This window comes from Pteronotus mesoamericanus, unplaced genomic scaffold (genome assembly GCF_021234165.1).
Source record: "Pteronotus mesoamericanus isolate MK-2021 breed Mesoamerican mustached bat unplaced genomic scaffold, CSHL_Meso_final scaffold_174, whole genome shotgun sequence".
NCBI classification, from domain to species: Eukaryota; Metazoa; Chordata; class Mammalia; order Chiroptera; family Mormoopidae; genus Pteronotus; species Pteronotus mesoamericanus.
This window is the reverse complement of record NW_026555309.1, coordinates 26387880-26414871: the sequence shown is the minus strand read 5'-3', so window position 1 is coordinate 26414871 and position 26992 is coordinate 26387880. Positions and strand designations below refer to the sequence as shown.

The following is a 26992-nucleotide window of genomic DNA, read 5'->3' as shown; positions in this document are numbered from 1 at the left end:
GAAAACAATAATGTATAAAATCTTTGATAAATAAAATTATTGCATTTAATGTCATTGTTTTGAAAATCAAAATCATTGAATTCCTTCATGTTATACTGAATATAAACAATAACAGTTCAAATTAGAGGAAATGTATGCCAATACCAGCTTCTGACAACAATAAAAAAGTTAAAGCCCTGCAAATTTGTCTGATTTAGGTTGGGTAATCATGGAAACAAACAAATACTTAAAATTATTTATTTTATCATTATGCACATTGAAGGAACGCATTATAGACAGCAGAGTTCTTTCCCACCATAAAATTATTTACACCCATTTATTTAGCTAGAAACACTAGCTTGAAGAGGTACTGGTATATTCCATTTGTAATAATTTCTCTACAGCACACAATTGTCTTATATTGGAGCATGGTGAAGAAAATATTGTCTCATAAGTCTTTTTTGTTCTTTTGAGTCTCAATCACTATAGCTCAAGGTATTCTGACAGAATCCCGGTGTCCTGAATGGCCTGATGAACGCATTAAAATTAAGCAGTGTGTTTGTATTCTGAAAATACTCTTAGAGCCGTACAAATGTTGCTTGGGTTGTGGGTCATATATTTCTCCTACTGGCACTATGACATTTGAAGGACAGTTGTTATGACAGTTTCACACCAATTTTATTTTGTTCCTTCTTCATTAGCCGCTGTGCTTCCTTTTCCAGTTTCTTTCTTTGTTGTTCGGCGGCTCTCTTTTCTCTATCTGCTATCTTCTGCTGCCTGAAAAGAAACATATTCCTATTTTTACTTTTAGAAAATACCACACAGGTAAAATGGCTTATACATTCCAGAAAGAAACGGCAGTGCCTTTTTACCAGCGTCAAATGTAAGTAAAAACCTTCATTCTTTCCACTTTGAAATTTCAGAGATTTTCAAAAACAGTATCTCTGTCAATCCTCAGAATATGACTTACAAATTGAAAGAGGTACTATCTATTTTACAAACAAGTAAAATGAGGCACAAAGGCTAAGTGACGTGACCAAAGTTGTCAGATTAAATATAAGGATAAGAAGCCACATCTCCTGACCCCTCTTCTTCAGATCACTTCCACTAAATCACAACTTCCATTGCACCAAATCCTTTTCTTGATACCACTCAGAAAAGCCTGATACTGAGGATTCAGTCTCCTTTAATTATAATAATTAAAAAACAGCAAAGGATGTCAAGAACAGAGATTTGTAGAGCACAATGCAAAATAAAAAGGAAACACAAAATATGCCTTCCAACTAGAAGCTAGATTTCTATTTAAGGACTAAACAGAAATTTTTATTAAGGTATTTACTTATTACATATCATGAGAGCAGGAGTGGGTGATGCAACAGGCCAAAGGAGAACAGAAAGTGGTCCTGGATTTGAAGGTTTAGGCTACGAGAAATAAGCAGCACGCAAGGTTGAGGAAGAAAGCTGTAGCCCTCAGCTGGGAGTGGTGCCGGCAACACTAGGTTATATACAGAAAACTCCAGTGTGCACGACCTACACAGCGGACTGCAAGCCGGCTACCATGAGTGAAACACATATGCAAATCTCAACCATACTTATAACAGGGAAAAAGCAGAGTTATAAATGACCAAAATTCAAGAAAGTAGAAACTTGTTGTAGGCAACATTTTGACCATCACCATCAATTAACTACAGTTTCAAAAGAATAGTTTTTAAAAATCTACTTCTCACTAGCTTTTCCCACATTCAATCAACACTGATAATTTGCACTAAAAAAGTCAATATGCCCATGGTAAAAGGGAGAAAGGGAAAAGAATGGTAAAAAGCTGGTTAGGTTGCAAACAAGTATAAGATAATCAAGCTTCGATCTGGCCAGCAGCTGAAATATAAACATCAACAATTGATGTTTCTGGCACAAGAGGAAACTTAAAGATTACTGCAGACAAAATATATTTTCCTTGTCCAGATATATGGCCGGGGTAACTAATGTACCAAAGTCTTCTCCTTAATGATACTGATCACGGTAGCGGCAGGATTTGAAAGTGGCGATGGGAAAGGGGCCGAGTTAGAGGGTGTGGAGTATGGATATACTGTTACAATTCACCCTGTTCTTTTGGGGGTGGGAACAAAAGATGGAAGCTCCATGTCTCTGGTGCTCTATATACGCAACTTGCAGCATAAAGCATGTCTATTACTAACTAACAGGCTCCCTCTCCCCAGCTGTCATATCCTGTAAAACACTAAGTGTGGGTGTTTGGTCTTGTTTCATTCAGGGTTCAAGAGGACAGGGTGGGAAGTGACGGTTTTGCAGACACTTGTGAACTCAGGCTCTGCAGTGCTGTCATTAAGACCACTGGATTCAAAACGAACAGCCCTTTCCTTTATCCTTGTGTTTAATAACAGAAATCCCCAAAATGTTTTAAATACTCAGACCTCAACACCTATGATATATCCAAAAAAAAAAGAGAAAAAAAAGATGGTTTATATTTTCTGATGATCCATATACTATAAATGCTGCCATTTAGAATTTTAAAAATACTTCCTTTATACTGAATAGCGATCAAATAAACACTAAATATTTAAAATTCTCACAATTTTATTGACTTTTAAAATGGACCCCTAACTGGGGGGCGGGCGGGGGGGATAGATAATGAAAACAAGGGCAAAAGCAAAAGAGAAAAAAAAAGTCAGGCATGAGGCCCAGTTACTTTACTGCACCCTCTGCTGGTTGTTCAAGGTAATAGTAATATATTGATGAAAGGAATGTAAAAATATGAAACTGTTTTGTAAAAATAGTCAAGGGGAAATAATTTTCTATCTCTATTATAAAAACAATTAAAATAAAAATTCATAGAGCTGTACTTTATTATATAATTTTTCAAGATGCAAAAGTAATTTAGATACAAACAACTGAGTTTTCATCAGTGATAATAGTCAGAAACTCTTCTAAGTTTTCTTTTTACTCTTTGACCTAATCCAGGAGTAGCAAGAATTAAATTTAATACTTACAAACACAAAGAAATAAGAATGCAATGAGCAATGCAAATAAACTTGAAAACCTCCAGTATATTTTCTTTCTTACGTTACCTACCTCATATGGCTTTTGTGTACGTCAATTAAGGTACACATAGAATGTAGAATGCTGTAAGTTATTTTAATTCATATTTGAGGAGCTAGGCACTATGCTAGACCATGGGAAACAAAAATAAAGGTATAATTTCTGATATGGAGGAATATATAGTAGTGACTCACATTTCATAGTAGGACATTTCAAGAGGTAAATACACTTTAAAGTAATGAAGTACAGAGTATATACTGCAATACGGTGTATATGTAAAAGATCTTATTTGCCATTAATAAAATTATTCTTTTGCTTCTATAATGCTTTAAATTCTTGATTTCTAAGAGATTTTAATCATATAAAATAGCATATGTAGTCTGAAATACAAACAAAAGCATCCCGTATTATCTAAGGTTCAAATGAGAATGAGGAAGAATGTAACATTTGGCAGAATAAGCTTTCTGGACCTGAAGTGTAACATGAACAAGTCCAGCACTTCTGTGCAGGTGGCAATGTAAATATTACTCAAATACCTCAGAACTTCTTCTGCCTGCCAGGCTGCATCTTCTTCTTCTTCCCATGCATTGGTATTTTCCTGCCAGGTATCTAAGTCACCTAGTTCAGGCTACAGTAAAAAGCAAAACAAAATTACAATTGTAAAGAGCCATTCCTCCTCCCCTCCGCAGTCAAGAAGAGCATCCTTCATTCCGCTGTGTCTTCCCCAGTCCTACACAGGGCCCAAACGATCTGTCCCCTGGTTTGCCTGGAATGGAGGGTTCCTGTGACACGTGACTCAGTCCTCAACAGTCATGGGCAAGTCCAGCTTTTTTCCTATTTCGTTTTAATGAATACTCCTCTAACATGAACTTTCCCTTTTTGCCTAGTTTAGTTTGGAATGGACAAGAATAAAACAATTGTTCCTGTCTCTCTTTTCAGTAAGAGAAGGGGGGGGCAGCCGGGGTGGGGGAAAGAGAAGACTGAATCAGACTCTGTGCTGGGAGGTGAACTGGAAGAACCGAAGTTTCAAACTAGCACAGCCATCTTCACTCCAGTGGAAGTAACTTACAGATTTCTCAGTGGCACTTACTGTCTGGGTCCTAGGCAAAAATGACAAACCAGGCAAACTATACTCTTGATCAGGATACTACCATATGGTGCTTCTGCTGCCTGTCCCCCTTACCAGGGGCAACCAAGCTGGCCCCTACCTTCAGCTGTTCCCCAGCCCCGCCCTCTGTAAGCTCACTTTTTTCTTCCACAGACCAATGGAAATGCTAATTCTGGAATGTTTATTTACGTGTGGAAGTGATTACGTACATGAAGTAACTAGAACCAATCTGTGAGAAGATTTATGGCATGCTCTTTTTGAACACTTACACCTAAAAATGAAATAAAATGTATTGAATTTTCTCCTAACCACAAATGTAATACCATCTGTTAAAATTTTTAAAGCATTTCTAATTATCTCTTTAATATAAACTTCTAAAAAGTAGAATTGCTAAGTCAAAGACAAGAAAGATTCTTAAAGCCACTGAAACAAAATACAAATGACTCTGTTGAAAACCTATACCAACTTATCCTCCAGACAGCAGTGGATAAAAACTTGTGTCTTTGAACCTTTGTCAATACTGGTAATAATCTTCTTTTCCAACTTTGCTAATTTGTTAAGATCTAAAAATGGTGCCTTATTATTTTACTCTAAATTTGTTTGAAAACTAGTAAGATCAAGCTTTTTTTCATGTTATCAGTTATCTACTTTATTTGTTAATTTATCCAATTTTCCTCAGAGGTTTTTGACTTTCAGTGTATATAGCATTTAGATTTTAAAAAATGAAACTACTAAGACCATAAAAAGGGGTGATATCTGATCCTTCAGGAGAGACGGCCTTCTAAGTAAAAAAGAAGCTGTAAAATGTTTATACATTTGGTACATAAAATCTAAATACACCGAAAACATCTGAACCAAATTATAAAGCTGAAAAATTGTAAGATGACAGAAAAAAGTTGCTATTATTTTCTTTCTAAAAAAGAGCTATCAAAACAATACGAATGATAAGTTCCAAAAAAAAAAAAAAATAGAATGTGCAATTTAAAAGAAAAACCGTGTTTGTGGAATGAGTGGTAAAGTATTTCTGGTGTAGTGAACACAGCACAGGAGGTTACCATTCCGGCCTAGGCAACGGCCTCCTTTGTTTTGTCTGCTTGGGAGGAAAATACGCGAAAAAAGCATTGGAGACATTCTCTCTCTACACTCTTTCCCCCTCCCCAACTCTGTAAGCTGTTATATATTTACAACTTTATGAGCTGTATTAATGTTATAATATCTTAAAATTCCAGTTAGGTGGTGTATGTGTACTAATTCACTGGTAAGGTCTGTACAACTTTACCAACACAGAGCATGCATACATGACTGTTTATAATTTTGAAATATAAAATAAAAATTACACATGCTGGCATTATGCTCTCTGAGAAATAGCTATTGTACTATTGTGCTATTGTAATATCATGTACCTGCAAAGGAGTTATCAAAATATGTAATGTTTATTACTTGTGTGATCCTTTATTTAATATTGTGCCTTCCCCATGAGAATGCTTTCTTCTAAGGCAAGGACCCTTCCTGTTTTGCTCACTTTCCACGACCATACTGGCACCTAGCACAGCATCTGGCACTGGCAAAAACAGTTTTTGATCAATGAATAAGAAACATAATAAATACGGGTCCCCTGAAGAGGGAGAGGGAACTGTGCAGCTTAAACAAAGAGATAAACAGACAGATAGATGTGGTGGTTTAAAACTATGTCTGCAAATTCTCTGATACTCCTTTCAAGAAGTGGAGCTTAATTGTTCTCCTCTTGCATGTGGACTGGATTTAGTGACTAGCTTCCAATGAATAAACTGACGTGGAGGTCCCAGTGTGTCACTTTTAAGGCTCAGTTATAAAGAGGCTTTGTAGCTTCACCCCTGCATGCTCTCTCTCTTTTTCCTGGGGAGCACTTGTTACGGGAAAGCTGGCAGTTACATCCCGAGGAAACGCAAATAGCCGTAGGCCCCTGGAGAGGTCCACAGCAAAGAGCTGAGGTTCGTGAAACCAGTGGGCACTAATTTCCCGGGCATGTAAGTGAACCTTTGAAATGACTCCTCAGATGCTACAGCCCCAGCTAATGACTTCCATGGAAACTCATTAGAAACCCTGAGCCAGAACCACCCAGTTTCGTCTCCCCTGGATTCCTGACCCACATGAACTGGATGAGAAGAAAAAGTGTTTCTTGTTGTGTAAGTGTGGGGTTGTTATACAACAATAGACGACTCATATAACCAATTAATAATTACTAATCAACAATCAATCAAAGCCTATTTAAACTTAGGTCTGAACCTTGGTGGTTTAAAAAGTTCAAAGGTGATTCTGATATGTTCCCCAGGTTGACAAACAGAGTCATATACTCTCCTCACTTCTTTTGTCCTTAAAGGTGCTACATTTACATCAAATACATTTAAACTCAAATCACATTTTAAAAGTAAATAAATCTACTAGGAAAAAATTCACAACTCACTTAAAAATAGCCTGCTATTATGGTTAAATTTTAGTGGTAATCTCTTTCAATGTTTTATTTTCAAGTAACATTTTGTCTCTATCTTTTGCCTGTACAATGGGACTGTGATGGTAGTATCAAATGTAATTTACAATCTCATAAAGGACAGGAAGAGTAAAACTCCAGATTAACCTCCCTCCATCTACTAAACCTGTTTCAAAGTCGTAGAAATATTAAGACAAACACTAAGCTCAATTCATTTTAATTTTTTTTTCTTATTTAAAGAAAACAGAATCAAATCCAACCCTTGCTTAGATACCAGTAACATACTTACTGATTGATGAATAAAAGGCATATCTTGTGTAGCTGCTAATCTACTAGAGAAACCTGTGCTACCATCTGGTATGCCAAAATTTAACGGTTCTCTCTTCTTAATAATGATCTGCAAGATTAATTGAAATAGAATTATAGGAATATTTTATACATCACTAATACAAAAATAGACGATAATTAACTGATCAAAGCATTTTATAATTATTTAAAATAGGTCTACCTATCTTCTTTTAAAATTTACAATGTAAAAAAAATTTTTTAGTAGTCTATAAAACGTACCAAAATTCCCAGGCAACTGTCATATAGATCAGTTACATGAGAAATACTGTATTTCACACTTTAAAAAAAAGAATAATACATTTTCCTCTTTCTCTTTCCTCTTTCCTAGACCCCAGAACCCCAAAATGTAATTACTTACTTTTAGTCATGGTATTAAATAAGAACATGTATTATATCCTATCAAAAGTATAATCAGCTCTCTATGCATGTGGAAAATCTACGAATACATTAAGTTACAAAATTAGCTTTGTAACTTAAAAGGATTCTTTCTAATTAATTTATTAAGGTACTACTGTAATATAGTAGGTTACTATTAAGAGCAGCAATATACTACCAAAATACTAAGAAATTCACTTGAACTCCTTAAAAAATATACAATTTTATGCTTTTCAGCACTGAGACATTTAAATAACTCAAGAAAAACAATTATGATTACAGAATGTAAATGTTATCAGTCTTGAAAATATAAAAGTAAACACACAGCTGAAACTGGATGAAAGAAGAAGGTGGAATAAATAAGGTCCTCATTTTATAAAGTATATTTATAAGAAATACTTTCTATGCTTGACTGAAAAAGAAACGGAACTTTAAGTGTGTGTGTGTGTGTGTGTTTTTAAATAGCAGAGTGGCTGATGAAGTAGATGGAATAATGATATTATAAAACTTGAAAGAGGGGGAAGGAAGTAGTATGAAATAAACCCTCATTTACCATACTATAAAATCAATGGACAATGTCTGTTAATGGTAAGTCAAGATGTAGCAACCTAAGCACAAACAGGAAAAAGTCCTTAGTGGCTGCTTCTGGGAAGCAGAACTGCTTATGAAGAATGATGGAGCAAAAGTCTGTTGCTTTTCTCTATAAGTTCTATATTGTAAGATTTAAAAATATTTTTCAAGTATATGTATTATTTGGTTTTAAAAAAGAAAAATACTCAGCCACTGCTGTCTTTCCAATAATTCCCTGCATCTTTAAGTGATCATCCATATTCAACTCAAAAGAGACTAAATGAGTACGAATGGCTAACACAAACCCACAACAATTACTCTAAGTTCTCAGCTCTAAGTTACAATGGAAAGAACTTATCGGTTTGTAGATATCACTAAACTGTGAACTCTTTTAAGGTTAGGCTTGTATCTTATTCAGCTTAGTCTCCACAGCAGAGCCTGGAGTCGAGACTCTAATATACAGTAGACTTTCAACACATGTTTACATATAATTTTAAAAGAGGCACAAATTACTAGATTTGTGTCTAGGTCATTTGAATATATAAAATTAATCTTCAACATGACAGATACAATAAATGAATAGTTAAAAATAGGCTTTCTAAAAGTACTAATTATATTATCTAATTTTAACTCTAGGAATCTGAAAAGCAGTTTCATTACTAAAAGCACAAATCTTTAACATACTTTCTGAGTTTTCCTTATAGTTGGTGTCATGTCCTTAAAATAGTCAGGTTCCAGCTGTTCCAAAGAATTTTGTTGTGTTGCCACATTCCCATTCCCTCCTTCAACCTTTACACTTGTGGGTGCATCTTCATCCCAGGATGTCCACTCTTCAACATCTGTCTGAAGTTAATTGATCGACATTGTCAGCCATGCAGGGTAAATATAATTAACATCTCATTCATAGTTTATTAGAAAAATGGGCTTGCTAAAACATTAGTTTTCAAACATTTTTGACCAATAGGGAAATATAAATTTTATCTCACATACCAAAACTACATCAAAAGTTTTAAAAAATACTTTTACTCTGAGTTAAGACATTTTTTTCTACCCAGGTACAAAAAAAAAAAAAAAAAAAAAGCAAATGCTTTGAAAATTGAACTGACATTACAACTATAGCCAACAAAAGGACTGAAGCTTGCAACCTAGGCCTAACCAGATTGATGGCCTGATAAACTAAAGAATATCAACATTCTGGATAGGATTTAAATAAGATAACAGTCTCAAATATATTCAGAATGTCCATGAAATAACACGAAATTATTCAGCAGAAAAGAATCAAGAAATCTCAACTCATATAGATAAAGTCAATCAAGATACAAATGTTGGAATTATCTAAGACTTTAATATAGCTATTAAAAATGTGTCCCAATAAGCAACAGAAAACATTCCTGAGACCAGTAAGAAAAAAAACAGAAAATCTCAACAATAAATAGAAAATAAAGAATCAGACAAAAAATTTAGAATCAAAATATGTAACAATAAAAATCAAGACCCTGAATCCCAAATTAACTTTGTGATATAGTAAATGATTGGCACTGAGTTTGAAAATATGGTACTGGAAGATAATTTATTCAAACTTTAGAGAAAATCACCTGTTTTGGAACTGATGAATAATCAACTGTAGTTGGCAAAGTTATTTGGTCTCCACTTAATTTCCGTCCTCTGCCGGATCTAAAACAAAAATGAAATAATTTATTTCAAGAACTACTAAAACAAGCATAGGTAAAAGCACTGTGGACAGTAACTTAAGGCTTAATAAGAGATCTTTTCTGAATTTAGAATTATTTATTTTAATAATTAACAGTTGCTTATTAAGATACGAAACAAAAATCATGCATCAGGTATCTTATGTTTTTAAAATCTTGGATAATACAACAAACATGATAACTGCTTTTTGACTTAGGACTCAGAACTACAGACAAACTCAGGAAGAATATAAAGCCAAAAACAAAAATGCAGTGGTTTCAAGTCATGCTACTTAGATTGCTGTTAGTTCTACAGGGCAAGCTCTGGGACGGCTTTGCTCTTTTAACCAGGGTTGCTTGGCTTTTGTTTTATATATTTGGCTTCTTGGTAAGATTACCTATTAAATTAAAAAAATGTTTGAAAATCACTGGTTTGAACTAAACTGTAACTGACAGGTTTTAAGATTTAGTAGGAAAAGTAGTATGTTAAACAGGATAGGTATTATAGCTCAGATGTTAAAAGCATGGGCTATGCAACCTGTGTAAACCATGATTTTCATGTTGTGTCTATTATGAGTCTAGTTGGAATTATCTAACCTCTCAGCCTCAATATGCTCACCTGTAAAATGCACGTATTAAACCTACTTTTGTAGGGTTGTTTAAGGATTTAAGTAAGTAATAATATTAAAGCAAATAGACACTAGAAAGTATCTGCTATATAATAAGACATTTAAAAAAGGTAGCTATTATAAATGATCAGTCATTTGCTTCTTTTCAAATAATCTACAAAGCATCTATTAGATCTAATTGCTAAAATCGGCTATTTTTATTACAAAATTAGAAGTCATACTTTGTTTAAAGGATAAATAGAAAAGTAATAGTTTACTACTAAATTTATCACATAAACCTGGTATTTTAGAACACATAATCTTAGGTTCCTTCTGATACTTTAAGAAAAGCTTATTCTAAAAAATGGTCGATTTCCTTAAAAACAACATAAAATCAATCCTAAATATATTTACATAGACAATAGAAATTTATGTGACAGGAGAAACATCCTTAATATTTTTAAATCAAATGTGATTTCTTATACTAAAAGTAATCTATATTCAATACAAGTTTTAGAAAATACAGATTCAAAGAGAAGGACACTCTAATTTTCACTACTGTTAACTACTTTTAACCTCTGGACTTCTGGCAATTAATATTCATTCTTGTCGTACTTTACCTAGTGAATTTCTGGCCATCGTCCTCAGGCTCTGAATGATTTTGAGCACGTTTTCCTACTTCCCAAAGCCTGTCCTTTTGCTGAGTGATTTCAACAATCACCTAGATTTTCCACTTCTTTGTTGACGTTCTCATCCACCAATAATCTCCACTCATTCCCTCAGCCATATCTTGGACCTCTCTTTTAAATCCCAGATCACTCTAATTCTAACAACAAATTCAATGCCAATTAATCCTCAGAGTTTTAGTAGTTATAAAATGGCTATTTTCTGGACAGCAAGCTGAGAACAGAACTCTTCTGTGAAACTTCTAAATCATGTCCACTAAAAAAGAGAGCTGATTGCCCTCCAATTCCTACTTTTAATGTGCCAGTACCCTTAGGTCAAAAGAAATACCCAACAGTTCCATTGATTATGTAAGTAGGCCCAAACAACTTAACACTTACGTATGTCCTAACTGCTTAGTGGCCATTTGAAAAAAAAAAAAATCAAGTCAAAGAAAAAATAATATTCTTATTTCAAGTTTAAGCACAATTACTTACTAATAGAATGTGCGTGCCTGTTGGAAACTGTACAACTTCTCAAGCCTTGGAATCAGATTGCATATCACTACCCTCATTTTCTGTTCTACAGTAATTTTGATTCAGTATTTGCTTTTAGTTACAATCTAAAATTCTAGCTTTGCAAAGATAAGTCACCAAAAATGCAAGTAAACAAAAACTTATCTCAAACATTCAAGTACATTCTCCAAAGTAGTGCTATAGGATCTAACACTGCAAATGTGGACTACCTTGAGCCAGTAGTTTGTGCAGTGTTTAAAAGGTGTGGACTGTTACATTCATTGTGTTTTGCTGGAAAATTAAAAATATCCTACGGCACTCCTGTGAGTTTAATGTGAAGCCCTGAAGTGTCTTAACACACAGTTTAGAAACTACAGAAAGGGAACTCCAGTCTCTGGATGAGTTACAGAATGGAATGACTCACCTGACCTACTCTACATGTACATTCTGGCATATTATTTAAGAGACTAAATATAAAAAAGAAACTGTTTTATTTGGGGTTTCTCTGTTAAAGTTTTTAAAATATAAAAATAACATTCATATTGTAGCCTAAAAGAAACACCTGTGCCTAATTCCACCTAACCATCTTAAGACATTCTGATATGAAATACCTGTGTACATTAAAACCCAGATAATTTTCATAATGAAAATTGGTTTGCTTATTTCTGAAATCCTATAGTGCTAGAAATGTTATTTTTATGGAATATGTAAGAATTTAAAAGAAAAAACATGGAAAAAATATTTTAGAAATACTAGAGATTAGTAAATGAATACTCCAATCAAGAAATTTAGTTTAAATATAGCCTGTCCTGATGTTTTATAGTTTGAAGGCATTCAAGCAGAAAGAAGATAAACAGGTCAATTTAAACATAAAATTTGTTTACCTGCATATCAATCTCTTTAGGAATGAGAATATTGTTGCTAAGCATGTACAAACTTTAAATAACCGAAATTGTGTGATAGCCATGGTGGGAAGCAAAACCTGTGGAAAAGGCATAAAAACAAATGCATTAAATGAATTTCATAAGCTATACTCCTGTTTTAAAGTCCATCTTGTAAGTCCTATTGTAAGCTGTGAAAACCAGGCATATTTTTTTACTTTCTTTCATAAACTACATAGATAGCACAGTAAATTTAAACTTAAAATGCAGTGATGTGGCTCAGTGGCTTGAGCGCTGGCCTGCGAACCAAAGGGTTGCTGGTTCGATTCCCAGTTAGCCCGTCTGTCTGGGCTGTGGGTGGAGTCCCCACTTGGGGGCCTGCGAGAAGCAACTGATCTATGTTTCTCTTGCACTTTGATGTTTCTGTCCCTTTCTTTCTCCCTTCCTTCCCCTCTCTCTTAAAATAAATAAAAATAAACACTTAAAAAAAAATGTAAATCATGAGAGGTCCAGGATGGCGGCAGTGAAGGCAACGGAATTCACTTCACCCCCTCCCGTGAGTAAACTCATATACAAACAATTACTCCCGTACAACCTAGAGCTGAAAAAACACCATCTGAACAACAAACGAGAAAGAGACCAAATAGAACCAGCTGGTTAGCAACAGGAGTTGCAGGAACTCCGTGGTCAGGAGGAGCCAGTGAGCGCCATTGTTTGTTTCCCTCTATTTCCATAGGGTGGGTGGGGCTCTATTCCTGGGCTTTGACTTACCTGCAAGACCACCACAGCAGTGCCCAGCTGCACTGCCCTGAGCCTTTCACCTCTGGAATAATGGGATCAAGCAGGAAAAACAGGGTGTCGCCAAAACAAAAACCCTAAAAACTAGCAAAGTGATGACAGCCTGTCCAGACCTCTCGGAGTGGGCTGAGGGTGAGGAACAGGAGGGGCCACAGGGGAAGACAGAGCTAGGCCACGGCGATGAAATGCGGGAGCCACTTGTGCACCAAGCCACGCTCCTCCAGAATGGAGGTCAGACGTTGGAGCATTGAGGGCGTGGCTGCAGCTAGTCCCAGCCTTAGAGAACTGCCTGGAGCCAGGCGAGAACTGAGTTTAGCAAGCCAGGCTGCACTTTGCAGGCCACGTTGAGGAGTAACCGAGCACTTGCTTTGTCCCCGCCCTGCCCGGGTGCAAAGGTCCTGCTCCTGGCAGCAGATGCCCACCCCCTCCCGCTGAGTACGCAGTAGGGCTAAGAGGCCGTATAAGGTTTCCAGGGTTCCTTTCTCTGCCAGTGGGCCCGAAGTTAAAGCAACTTGCTGCATGCGGGAGTAGAACATGGGAGGCGCAGAGTTGCCACAGCACCATGGGAGTCTCCCCCATCAACCATGATAGCGGCAGGGGAAGGTCCTTATACTGAGCATGAGAAAGGCTGAGAAAGCCTAGCAAGGTAACTGATTAAGGGGAAAAAAGACCTCCAACCCCTTCTGGTACCAGATTGGGGGTGAGACCAGGGGAAGGCAGGCCTCTGTGCAATACACGTCAAAAAGGAAGCAGGGCAGTTACGTGACCAAGGAGGCCTGTCAGTCTAGCTCAGGGAAAGAAGGGATTGGTTGGGAGGTGGAGCAAGCAAAGCCCCCAGAAATTGGTCATTCTCAGAGAGCACCTGGTTTGTTCCACCCACGAATGATATAAACCCAGGAGAACAAAGAAACTCTATTACTCCTCCTTGCTCAAAGCTCAAGACCTGCATTCAGGTGTGTGCTGGGCTCCAGGAGAGGGTAAGGGGGTGGGTCTCTTTCTCCCTGGAACCGTACTCCCCCACTTGCCCCCTCCCCACCTTCCTCTCCCCTTGCTCTCTTCTCTCCCCCTCTGGTACCGCCCCCCCGCCGCCCCCCACCTGGTAAAACATTCACTGGTGCATCTGTGCGCTCTCTGGCCCAGGAACACAAGGCCTTGTGGCACTAGCTGACACTTGGCCATGGTCACCCTACAGGAGGGTGCCTGACGCCAGACAGCAGCTGGGAACAAGCTAAGCTACCTGGATGACTGCTTAGCAGCCGCCTGGGACTCCAAAGAACTGCCCTTTAAAATGGAGCAGGAACTCTGGGCTGCCGTTTGTCTTGATCTCGCTGAGGGCAGCTAGGTTTTGCGTGGGCCGGAGGAGAGGAGCTTTGAGACGGGGAGCTCCCCATGGTCCCAGGTCATTCTGCATTGGATAAAACGCTTTTAACTTTCTTACCTGCCCCTGCCTCTACAGCTTGACTTTAGTGGCAGTGGCCAGCCGAACCCCCATTTTTATTTAGTAGCAAAACCAAAGGGGAAGAGAGTAAGAGAAGAAGAAAACTCAAAACAAACAAAAAAACAGTTGACAAAATAGCAAGTACATACTTATCAATAATTACTTTAAATGTAAATGGATTTTACATTTTAAAATCCATTTACAATAAAAAGACATATAAGGTGGCTGCATAGATTAAAAAAAAGATATTCCACTGAAAAAAATGAAAGATTGTGTAGCAATACTCATATCAAACAAAATATACTTTAAAACAAAAAATGTAAATAAAGACAAATAAGGATATTACATAAATATAAAGCAGTCAATCCAAGAAGAGAATATAACAATCGTAAATATTTATGCACTGAAATACATGCAACTATTAATGATCACAGAGGGATACATTCACAGTAATACAACGGTAGGGGATTTTACTACCTCACTCACATCAATGGATCCTCCACAGAGAAAATCAATAAGGAAATAATGTCCTTAAATGCTGTATTAGACCAAATTGACTTAAAAACATTTCATCCAAAAATTGCAAAATATATATTTCTTTCAAGCGCACATAGAATATACTCCATAATAGATCACAAAGCAAGCCTTTTTCTTAAAAATCCTTTTTAAAAAAAGATTCTATTTATTTATTTTAGAGAACAGAGAAGGGTGAGAGAAGAGAGGGAGAGAAACATCAATGTGTGGTCACTTCTTGTGTACCCCCTACTGGGGGGCCTGGTCTGCAACCCAGGCATGTGCCCTGACCGGGAACAGAACCTGCGACTCTTTGGTTCACAGGCCGGCACTCAATCCACAGAGCCACACCAGCCAGGGGGCAAGCCTTAATTAATTTGAGAAAACTGCTATCATATGAAGCATCTTCTCTGACCACAATGTCATGAAACTAGAAATCAGTTAGAGGAAGACAACTGAAAAAGGCATATATGAGAGACTAAACATAATGTAACTCAACAGCCAATGGGTCAAAGAAGAAATTAAGTGTTGCTTGATAGTTAACCATGTCAGTAACAACTCAAGTATGTCTGCTTTTATCTCTTCTGTTCAACATTGTAGTGGAAGTTCTGGTCAGTGCAATCAAGCAAGAAAAGGAAATAAAAGGCATCCAGATGGAAAGGAAGAAATAAAACTGTGTCTATGTAGAAAATCCAATGAAATCTACAATCGATTGTATTTTTTATATGTTAGCAACAAATGATCACAAATTAAAACTTTAGAACAATTACGAGCCCAGGTCAGATGGCTCAGTTGGTTGGAGCACTGGTCCTGTACACCGAAAGGTGGAGCGTTCGATTACTGGGTCAGGGTACATACCTAGGCTGCAGGTTCAATCCCCAGTTTTGGTGCATACGGCAGGCAACTGATCAACGTTTCTCTCTCGCATCAATGCTTCTCTCTCTCTCTCTCTCTCTCCCCCTTCTTCTCTAAAATCAATAAAAACATATCCTCGAGTGAGGATTATAAATAAACAAATAATGAGCACAAAAATATGAAATACTTAGGGACAAATCTGATGAAAGCCTTATATAGTGAAAACTATAAAATATTGCTGAGAGAAGTTTAAACCTGAAAATCAATTTAAAAAGATCTTTTAGGGCTCAAAGACTCATTATTGTTAAGATAGCAAGTGTCCCTAAATTTAACTGTAGATTTAATGCATTACCAATAAAAATCTCAGCAGGCTTTTTTCCTCTAAACTTGACAGGAAAATTCTAAAATTTGGATAGAAATGTAAAGGATCTATAATAGCCAAAACAATATTGAAAAATAACAAAGTACAAGGCTAATATTACCTGATTTCAAGACTTGTTATAATGGGAGGTACAGAAATAGACCCATATGCATATGGACAACTGAACTTGACAAAGATGTGAAGGCAGTTCAGTGGAGAAAGGACAGCCTTTTTTACAAATAGGGCTGGAAAAACTGGCTATCCATATGCAGAAAAACTTCAATCCATATCTCACATTATTTACAAAAAGTACTCAAAATGGACCGTAGACCTAAATATATAGCCTAAAACTAAAAAACTTCTAGAATTAAAAAAAAAAAAAAGAACAGTCTTCATAGCCCTGTATTAGGCAAAGATTTTATTAGGTAGATATGACACCAAAAGCATGATCCAAAACTGTTAAAGTAGGCTTCATTAAAATTAAAAACTTCTACAATTCAAAAATATTTAAATGAATGAAAAGACAAGCCACAGATTGGGAATAAATCTTTGCAAAGCATATATCTGATAAAGGGCTTGTATCCAGAAAATATTAGAACATCTCAAAACTCAGTAAGGAAACAATAACCCAATTAAGAAATGGGCAGAAGGTCTCAGTAGACACTTCACCAAAGAAGATACACAACAGTAAATAAGTATGTGAAACAATGGTAGACATCATTAATCAGAGAAATACAAATTAAAACCATTAGAGCCACATATTAGAATGGCTCATAAAAAATGACTATCCCAAGTATTGGTGAGGATGTGGAACCACCATAACTCTCAGGGCAGTGGGAATGGAAAATGATACAGCAATTCTGGAAAACAGTGGGTGGCTTCTTCCAAAGTTAAACAAACATGTACCACATGACCCAGCCATTCTACGCCTAGGAATGTACCCAAGATGAATCAAAGCACATACCTATACAAAAACTAGTACTTAAAGTCGTTTTATATTTAATAGCTCAAAATTGAAAGCAACCCAAATACCTATCAACATGTAAATGGATAAACAAATTGTGGTATAAACTTGCAACAGAAAGCTGTTCAGCCATAAAAAGGAATTACTATTGCCAAGTAGTAGAGTGACTATGTCTTAAAAAATTACTTTGAATGAAAGCCACACAAAAAAGAATATATATCATATGACTCCATATATTTTTTTAAAAACTGTAGAAAATAGAAACAAGTCTATAGTGACAAAAAGTAGATCAGTGGTACCCTGGGATGAGGAAGGGAGGGGTAGGAAGCATGGATTACAAAGGGACATGGTGGATATACTTACTATTTTGATTATGGTGATGCTTTCGTAGGTGTTTACATATTCATCAAAACTGGAAAATTGTACACTCAAATATGTGCAGTTTATATGGTTATGTCAATTATACAAAAAAAACCTATTAAAAACAATCTATGCTAAGATATTTTTTAATAATATTATGTCACTTAGGAGTTTTCAGATTCTTGTTAGAAGTTTTCTTTTAATCCTCACCCAAGGATATATTTATTGATGAGAGAGATAGAGAGAGAAACATCAATTGGTTGCCTCCATCATGCACCCAGCACCTAAACCAGGGATCAAACCAACCTCAAGGATCTGATTAGAATCTTTTAAAAAGTCATTTAGGCCATCATTTTGTATTATTTGTAACAGTTTCTGAAGAATCAACTTCCACTGATATTTAAAGACTGGGGAGAGGAGCGAGTCTCAAGGATATACAATAGTCTCCCCTTATCTGTGGTTCTGCTTTTGGCAGTTTCAGTTACCCATGGCCAACTGCAGTCTGAAGATGTTAAATGGAAAATTACAGAAATAAACAATATACGTTTTAAATTGCACATGGTTCTGAGTAACATATGATGAAATTCCCTGCTGTTTGCTCCATTCCACCCAGGACATGAATCAATTCTTTTGTCCAGTGTATCCACACTGAAAACTCTACCTGCCTGTTAGCCACTAAGTAGCCATCTTCGTTATTAGATTGACTGTCCTGGTATCACAGTGCTCTTATTCAAGCAACCCTTATTTTACTTAATTAATAATGCCACATTCACATAACTTTTATTACAGTATACTGCTATAATTATTCTATAATTATTGTTGTTAAGCTTTTACTGTGCTTAATTTATAAATAAAACTGTATAGTAGGTGTGTATTACAGGAAAAAAATGTATGTGCAGGATACATAGAGTTCAATACTATCTGTGGTTTCAGGCACCCACCAAGGTGTCCTGGAATATATCCCCCATGGTGGGGGGGGATTATGCTACGCGAATGAAGCACTGAGAATAAATTTCATACAGATGCTTGGAAATCAGGGTTATCACTTGCCAAAAATGTGTGTCATTTTCAATAAGTATTTTTCAACTCATATGACTTTAGTGGTAACTGGAAATAACACTTCCAGTTGTTCCAACAGAAACAACAGAAAGTAGACTGGGTTGGCCAAAAAGTTTATTTAGTTTTTTCCAAACAATAGTTATAGTAGTGCTTAGTGGTCTTTAACTTCATTCAAAGTAATTTTGTTAGATTATATTGTGACAGCTGTTATATCAGCAGGCATTTTTTTTTTTAAATTTATCAAAATTGGTGAATTTTTGTGTAGCCACTTCAATACTGAGTATGGAAAACACACATTTTCAGCATATTATGTTTTATTATTTCAAGAAAGGTAAAAATAAACTTAAACACAAAAAAAGATTTGTGCAGTATATGGAGAAGGTACTGTGACTGACAGAATATGTCAACAGTGGTTTGAGAAGATTTCTGCTGGAGATTTCTCACTGGACCGTGCTCCATGGTTGGGTTGACCAATTGAAGTTGATAGAGATTGAATCAAGACATGAATTGAGAACGATCAAATGAACGTTACACCACATGGGAAACTGCTACCATACTCAAAATATCCAAATCAATAAAGTTATTGATGAAAATGAAAAATGTCTTATTTTATGGAAACAACTAAAAGGACTTTTTGGCCAACCCACTGTTATTAACAACAAAATAAAATTCTCACCGTAGCAATTAAGAATTTTCTCATCTATGGAATATTTGCTTTTGTGATTAATGAAAGACAGGAACTAATATTCACTGACCAGGTTCTGTGTGCCAAGCACTCTTTAATATTATCTCCCTTAACTAATACAATCATTTTATGAGACAGCGTTGCTCTCATTTCATAGGACTGAAACAGAGTAAAATATATTTCCATGTTCTCATACCCATTGAATTTGATTCAAATCTAGGTCAACTTAATACAAAAGCCAAGAATACCTCACTAACAATAAGCAGTAACAATTCCATTCCATTCCATTCAATGAAGATATATACTTAGCACCTACTATGTAACAGATCCTACCAAAGATGATGTGAGACACTTCTGACCCAGTACAGAGAAAATCTGTGTTCACTGCTCAGTTGTCCCAAGCTTGTGACAATGCAAGGGAAGAAGGAGGCAGAGCCCTCATCAGTCTTGCTCATTTAGTGTTTTAGATCTTAGCCCATGCCAGTCACATAGTAGATGACTCAAATACCTATTTGTTGAATGAAGGGAAATTAACATTCCTTGAACATTCAATACGTTCAAGACATAGTTCTAGACTAGCGATTTTCAATCTATCTCATGGCAAACATTAATTATTAAAAATCTGTGGCACACCAAAAAATATGTTCTGCTGACCAAAAAAAAAAAAAAAAAAAAAAAAAGGTATAATTTTGATCCATTCACACCAGATGGCTATTGTTGTGTTAACTGTTACCATTTTTTTTATTTGACAGCCTAAGGGAAAGGAGGTCAGTGCCCCTGACTAAGGAGTTGGGTATCGCATGTTTTAAAAATTCTGGCAGCACACCAGGGTGTACACTAGTCGAACACTGCTGTTCTAGACAATGTATGTTCTATCACCTCACTGCGATCTTAAGAACAGATGAGGATGACAGTGAAGCTCAGATTCACTCACCCAGGATTTACAGAGTTTGAACCCACAGCTCCGGCTCTCCCCATACCATATCCCATTTGTGAAACCTTTAATTTTATACTCATTGCCTCAGTTTGATTTTTGAAATGGCCTCTAGATCACCAACTTGATAAGCATGCATCTTAGAATAACTCGCACTTTGGCTGCTTCAAAATACTTCCTAGAACTAAGTAATGCTAATATCATCGAATTTTAAAATTAAAATGTCTTTAAATATTACTAGGAAAATACAAAAACTTGAGAGATAGTAGGGTAAGTTTCAGAACCAGGAAGCAGCCAATCCTCAGGGCCTTTGTAGAAATGACATCTGTAGGAAATCAATAGGAATGACACCTCAGCGATGTCAAGCGAAAAAAACTTCACCTACAATTAAAAAAAATTCTGCATTAGAAATTAAAAGATTGTCTTTCCTCCTTGTAATGCCACGTCAACTGCTGGCGAGATCCTTTCAGTAGTCATCGTATTACAATTTGTTAAACAAGCCAATCTAGGTCGGTATACACTGGAGCAAACAAGTCACTAATGGCTGTATTTCTGAATCTATACATTCTGAATTTTTTTAATACCAGCATTTGAAAAACCATATGATCTAGTGCAATAAAAATATCCTCAATTAAGTTTGTAACTCTCTTAACTAAGCTAAGGAATATGACAAAGCTCCAAAAATAAGATTTACTTGAACTCACTTAAATTGCAAAAACCAAAGTTTGGCAGCGGCAAGAGAAGGGGAACTAGAAGTAGGATGTGAGAGCAAGTTCTAAGTCGAACACTGTACCACGCCTGGCAACTCAAAGTCAGGCCATCAAATACGTGGCACTGCTGAGACGCTTATAAAAGCAAAGTCAGGTCTCCTTAACGAATCAAAAGTAAGGAGTTTCATGACCAAAATGCTTTATAACTTCAGATTACCCACCTGAAATTGCCTGATGAAAAACAAGATCATACCCACTGCACAGATGAGAAAAACGACAGGAGCGTTTTCAGGTTACCCAATCCGACGCCATGCGCATGGCGTTTTGGGAAACGCTCTTAATTGCTAAAAGTGGGTGCCAGGTGGGCTGGGATTTATATTTGGAAAAATCTGCCTGGGAACGAGCACGGTGTGCAGATGAACGGCAAAAAGGACGGGCAAATTTCCCTGCGGGGGGCGCGTATGGAGTCTCGGGGGGTTTTCCGGACGGCGCCCGGCGGACCGATCTCCCACGCGTCAGCGTGACGGCTGCGTGCCCAAGGCCCACTCCCAACCTCCGTTCCCTCACCCCAGAGGTCACCCTGACCCGGAAACAGTAGCCCAGGCTAGCAGTGGGCCGTGGGGGAGGGGCGAAAAGGAACGTGGGAGAGCGGGAAGTGCGGAGCAAAGAGGAGGGCTGACCTGAAGGGCAGAGGGCAACGCGAGGCCGAGACTGCAATGGGGATGAGGAAGGGAAGCCCTTCGCGGGCGCGCGCGAGCCGCACACACTCACCTGCCCCTCCCCCACCCCGCCCGCCCGGCGGAGGCTCCGAAATGCTGCGGGATGCGCGCGCGCGCGCTCGAGGCGCGCGCACGCGCGCTGGCTGGTCGCTTCTCCGAGCTCCCGCTCTCCTTGTTCAGTCTCAGCCCCGCTCATTCAAAGCCGGGCGCGCGCTCCGTCGCAAGCGCCGTAGCCGCCGCGCAGCCGCCATGGCCGCCCCCTCCTCGGGAAGCCCTCCCCTCGCTCCTCCTTTTTTGCCCTCCTCGAAGGGTGCTCTCGGTTCTCTAACTGCCCGTACTTCCGCACCCCGCCCCTGTCCTGTCTGGCCCAATAGGCTAGAGTCTGCGGGTCGGGCGTCGCGGCTGACAGCCATTGGGCGCCGGGGGGCGGGGTGAGCGGCAAGCACTGTTGTGGCTGAGACGGGCTTCTGGGTCGAGTTTCAGTGACTGTTACTGGTTTCACTGACTGTTCTGTCGCCTCGGTGGTTTTTTCCCTGTGTCCCTGCCTCCTATAGGGTGCCTCGGCTCCAACACGCCCCTTACTGTTCTGCCTTCCACCATATGGGACCAAGGGAAAGCTGCGTTTAGATAGCAAAAAATGAGGGCGCCCCCCGCCGTCTTGGTATGCTTTTTGAATGTGAATAGGCCTGATCTCATTCTGCCAGGCGAGGGGTGCGAAATGCTGTTTAACTTCCGACTTGGACTTATGCAAGTCAAGTTTGATTTAATTTACTTTAACTGGAGGTAAAAAAGTGGCACTAATCCTCACGCGGCCTGGGCTCGCCGTACTCCCAAACTAAGGTATTTCTATGGTTCTCTCTTAGAATCCTGACTTTTGTTTGTTTTTATCCTGTGTGCTATTGAAAGGCTAGGGCTCTGCTATTTTGGGCAAGGGACCCTCAAAAAAACTATCTGCTCCACTGTTGCCAAAGCGACTGGCGAGGGATATGGTCAAAGACTGAAAGCAAATCATGCAAATTGATCCCCAACCAGATTTTACTTTTTCTGGTTTTTTGGGACTACAGCTACCTTCGTGCTGTCATCCTGATCTGCACCTGCCTAGCCATTTAACTTGCTGGAACCCCGCCCCCCCATCCCAACCCCATTCCAATCTGTATCGCATTTCTATTAATGGTTAATTTGTTTATTCCCCAAAGGAGAAGGTAACGTTTATGACTTTTGGTCTGAAATGATTTTGTGTAATTTTGGATGTTATTTCATCTAGAAACTTCAGGTTTTTATATCAATAAAATGGTCCCAATAGTTCCCACTTCGTGGAATTACTAATGCTTGCGAAGCTCTTAGTGCAGAGCCTGCTACAGAGCAAACATTCAGACATAAGAGCTGTCGCTACCTTTACTACTACTGGTACACTAGTTCATCGTTCCCAGTTATAACGCCTCCCTGAGCCCACTAAACTCTCTGCAGTCCCTTAAACACTTGTGTTAACCTTTATCTCTTCAAACAGTAATTCAGTCAATTCAGAAATCCAATAATTCAGAATTTCCAAAATGATTTTAGATTCCAGAAATTCAACAGACCAAAATAGACTACATTCAGCATTATGCTAAGTGTGATAAACCACTGAAAAAGACAAGTACCATATAACTTCACTCATGTGGGATCTAATGAACAAAATGAATTAACAAGCAAAATAGAGACAGGGAGAGCAGGCTGGCAGCTGTGGAGGGGTTGTGGGGTCTGGGGATTGGAGGGATTGAGCAAAAAAAAAAAAAAAGAAATGGCCCATGGACATGGACAACAGTGCTGTGATTGGGGAGTGCAGGGGGGACTGAGGGCAGAGGTGCGGGAGGATTAGCGGGGATAAATGGTGAGGGATGGAGACTTGACTTGGGGTGGTAAGCACATAACACAGTATGCAGATAATGTGTTGTAGAATTGTGCACCTGAAACCTGTATAATTTTGTTAACCAGTGTCACCCCAATAAATTCAATAAAAAGGAGAAAAATAGCCTACACCCTGACATAAACATGTTTTCAAAATTTTTTCCTTATATCTTTGCTTCAAACATGCGGATTTATTATAACAGATTTATTATACCTCCATGATATTCTTATTTTTTATAATTCTTCAGTTTTCTTTATTAAGTGTGCCATTTCCAAGTGAAACAAAAAGTATATGCTTTTCCAAAAGCAGTGAACACTTAGTTGTTGCTAACACAATAGCAAATTTAAAGTTTGTTAAAGATTGTACACTTGAAATTTAAAAATACCTATGAAAGAGTGTTTTTAAATCATCTTTAGTTGAGTAGTAATCCCCTAATTGGGGACACAGGTGCCAATAATTGGGGATCTTGCTTGGGGACCACCTCTTGGGAGTGTGCAATTTGAAGTCCTGTCCTCTGCCCAAGGCTTGGTGGGGCAAGTGACGACCAACTGTCAAGTGACAAGCACATAAGGGTTAGAATCTGATGTATTAAAGATTTCTTTCTGGATTGCCCCTACTTCATGGGGTGTAGTTAATTCTACCTGCTCTGTGTCAAGGTCATGTTGACCACTTAAAGGCTTATGATTGGCCTCGACCCAATCCGCAATCACCACTCTATCTATTTATTTGTAATTTATTCATTTTATCAGTTTCCAAACCACCATTTACACTCTCAGTTCAAAGTCTGTATAGACTTCCTTGTTCTGGGTTCTCCAGCTGGGTCTTAGTACTGGGTTGTCAGCTGACCTCCCCTCCCTTCCCTGGAGTTAGGGCAGACCTTGCAAACACAGCCTGATCCTTCCAGATCTCCCCCAACCCACTTTCCTGGCTATTCATTAAAGGGATGATTTTTCCTCAAGCACAATTTTAGACCTGCTGTTCTGACTTGGACATTAAAGGCTTTTTATTAATGAGCAGCTGTTCACAGTTGAATACAGATCATAAAGTCACATTTGTTTCATCATCAAGCAAAACAAAGCCTTGCAGCTCATTGAGTGACAGTTTTGAACAGATACATTTGAAAACAAAGGATTATCTGAAGATAATTTTAATGGCTTGTTTTAGTCATTCTTTTTGTTCTGGAGAATTTTGCTTTCTTTCACAGTAATACATTTTAATATTCTGAAAAATTATAATTTATTTTTTAATATCCATGATCACCATTTACTAGTTAGGGTTAATTGCTTAATATAGAAACTGAAAAGTCTGAAACAACATTTTAATTTTGTTTTTATTAAAAGAAAACTAACTTTCCATGAAGGATTTAAATAAATATTTTTTATCATGATATTACTACCGCATATCTTCAATTAGTAGTAATGTCTACGGCTAAATACAGGATCACCCGAGACAGGCCTAGATAAGAATGGAGGACAGTAGTAATGGGCGTCTTTTACTGGTGAGGTTCAGCAGTGTCATGCCTCTTGGCTAATGTCCACATTGTTATTAAAGCTCTAATATAATTCAAGTATATTATGAGTTAAGTGGATACTGAGCAGGTCTGGCAATCTAAGGCCAATTATTATTTCTAAGGATAAATGTGTCGAGATTCATACAATCCATATAAAACAATAGTTTATAGCGTGATCTATCTTGTGAGTTGAAAACTTTATAATAAAACCACAGCGAACCAACACTGGAAGCCTAAACCTTTCAGCAACAGCATGGTGGACATCGTGGCTTTTACTTTAAACAAACTTGAATCTCAGTTTTCTCATCTGTAAAATTTGGTTAATAACTCTGGTCTTAGGGATTCATTTTATAAAGTGAGTGGCACAATGCATGTGGAAACGTATTGGAATCACAGCAATAACACCTGTGAGAGCCTTCAAGCATACAGGTTTATCATCTTCAAGTCCAGTAGAAGCTTCTTTTAGCTACAACAGGGAATAGTGCTTCCAAGAAAAAAAGGTGAATATTCTCTCACCAGCACTCAGAAATAGACATGTTAGTAACACATTTAAAAAGGGAAAGCAGAAGCGAACACTAAGCTTTGAAGCTTGTGCTGAGTACATCCCCTCCCACCCCCGCCTCCTTTGCTTTAACAACAGGAGGGGGGAAAGCAGCTGTTGGAAGGAAAGCACCTGCAACCCTGCCCTGCCCTCTCCGTGCCTTTTTCTCAGTGCTCATGGAATATTTTTCTCATAACAGTAATACCTGTTGCCAAGGTTCATCCATTCTTCTCAATGTCTATCATTTTAGCACACCAGAATTCTCATAATGATGTCTTAACTAGTATTTTGTATTTCCCCCCCTTCCTTTAAATCACTTTGGTCCTTTGCTGTATTATTACCTTAAATATTTTTAAAACAGACATTTTTTTTTAAAGATTTTATTTATTTATTTTTAGAGAGGGGAAGCGACGGAGAAAGAGGGGGAGAGGTTGTGGTTGCCTCTCGCGCGCCCCCTACTGGGGACCTGGCCTGCAACCAAAGCAGGTTCTCTAGATTGGGAATCAAACCGGCGACCCTTTCGTTGGAAGGCTGGAACTCAATCTACTGAGCCACATCACCCAGGGCATAAAACACAGGCTTTTTAATGGTTACTGTTCTATTCAAAATAAAGAGCGATTTGTCATTGTCCATCAATTCAAATTCACTTGGCAGGATACATGTCTTGGTTGTTGCTTTTTATACTCTTCATTTAGAACTGCTGCTCCTGAATCCCACTCTGACCATATCTGTTCCTTTAAAATATCAGATATCTCAGCAATTCTTGTTAAAAGTGTTTTGTGTGTACATATTGTACATTTCATATGATGAAAATTAACTTGCCTCCTCACCATGAAATATATCTTGCTGTGGTTTTATTTGAAATTACACCCTTTATGAATGAGAATTAAATCTATGTCATAATCATACTAGAAATTTTCAGCATTAAAAAAACAATATTATTTTCTCTTTTCCTAGGAAGAAACTTAGATCTGTATGGGATCATCTGCCTAAATACATAAATTACTCTAAAGTAAAACCAAAGGAAAATACTCTTGCCATGTAGCTAGACACAATCATAAATATCTTGCCCAAAATCAATTTTTTGCTTATTGGCACCGAGCCCATTAACATAGCAACCATAACTAGTTGGTGTGTAACTGGGTGTGAATGTTATAGTACACTTACTTGAAATGTTAAGTCAGGATAAAGTGCAATTTCTGTAATATTTTGGAAGGATTTCTTTATCTCAGAAATCTGGTGGAGGAAAAGAGTCATTATGCTTCCAATTCATTTGTTTATTTAAACAGTTTATTCAACACTTGCCATGGACACAAGGGCCCTTAACCTAAAGGAACTTCTCGAATAAACTCAGCATGTCATGGGTAAACAAAATTAGTGAAGGAACAGTTTCTTCATCGG

General features: G+C 37.7%; 1 protein-coding gene across 2 annotated transcripts; it reads right to left on the bottom strand.

Annotated features, from left to right (window-relative positions):
* EBAG9 (estrogen receptor binding site associated antigen 9) lies at positions 1–21461 on the bottom strand. 2 transcript variants are annotated; one of them, XM_054590402.1, is made up of 8 exons: positions 21155–21461; positions 15864–15973; positions 12260–12357; positions 9497–9575; positions 8586–8744; positions 6898–7005; positions 3570–3661; positions 3–756 (listed from the first exon to the last, which is right to left on the bottom strand). In XM_054590402.1, the coding sequence occupies exons 3-8, from the start codon at positions 12340–12342 to the stop codon at positions 636–638; spliced, it is 642 nt and encodes a 213-aa protein (XP_054446377.1). In that variant the 5' UTR covers positions 12343–12357; positions 15864–15973; positions 21155–21461; the 3' UTR covers positions 3–635. The 2 variants fall into 2 exon arrangements, with proteins under 2 accessions (XP_054446379.1, XP_054446377.1); XM_054590404.1 differs by lacking the exons at positions 15864–15973; positions 21155–21461 and adding an exon at positions 14292–14444 and having other exon boundaries at positions 1–756.
* Positions 21462–26992: the final 5531 nt, after the last annotated feature.

Coding starts and splice junctions, on each gene's coding strand:
- EBAG9 (XM_054590402.1), bottom strand. CDS start 12,342: ATGGCTATCACACAATTTCGGTTATTTAAAGTTTGTACATGCTTAGCA. Junction 7,006..8,585: donor CTATAAGGAAAACTCAGAAA/GTATGTTAAAGA, acceptor TTAATCTTGCAG/ATCATTATTAAGAAGAGAGA. Junction 757..3,569: donor CAGGCAGAAGAAGTTCTGAG/GTATTTGAGTAA, acceptor GTTTCTTTTCAG/GCAGCAGAAGATAGCAGATA.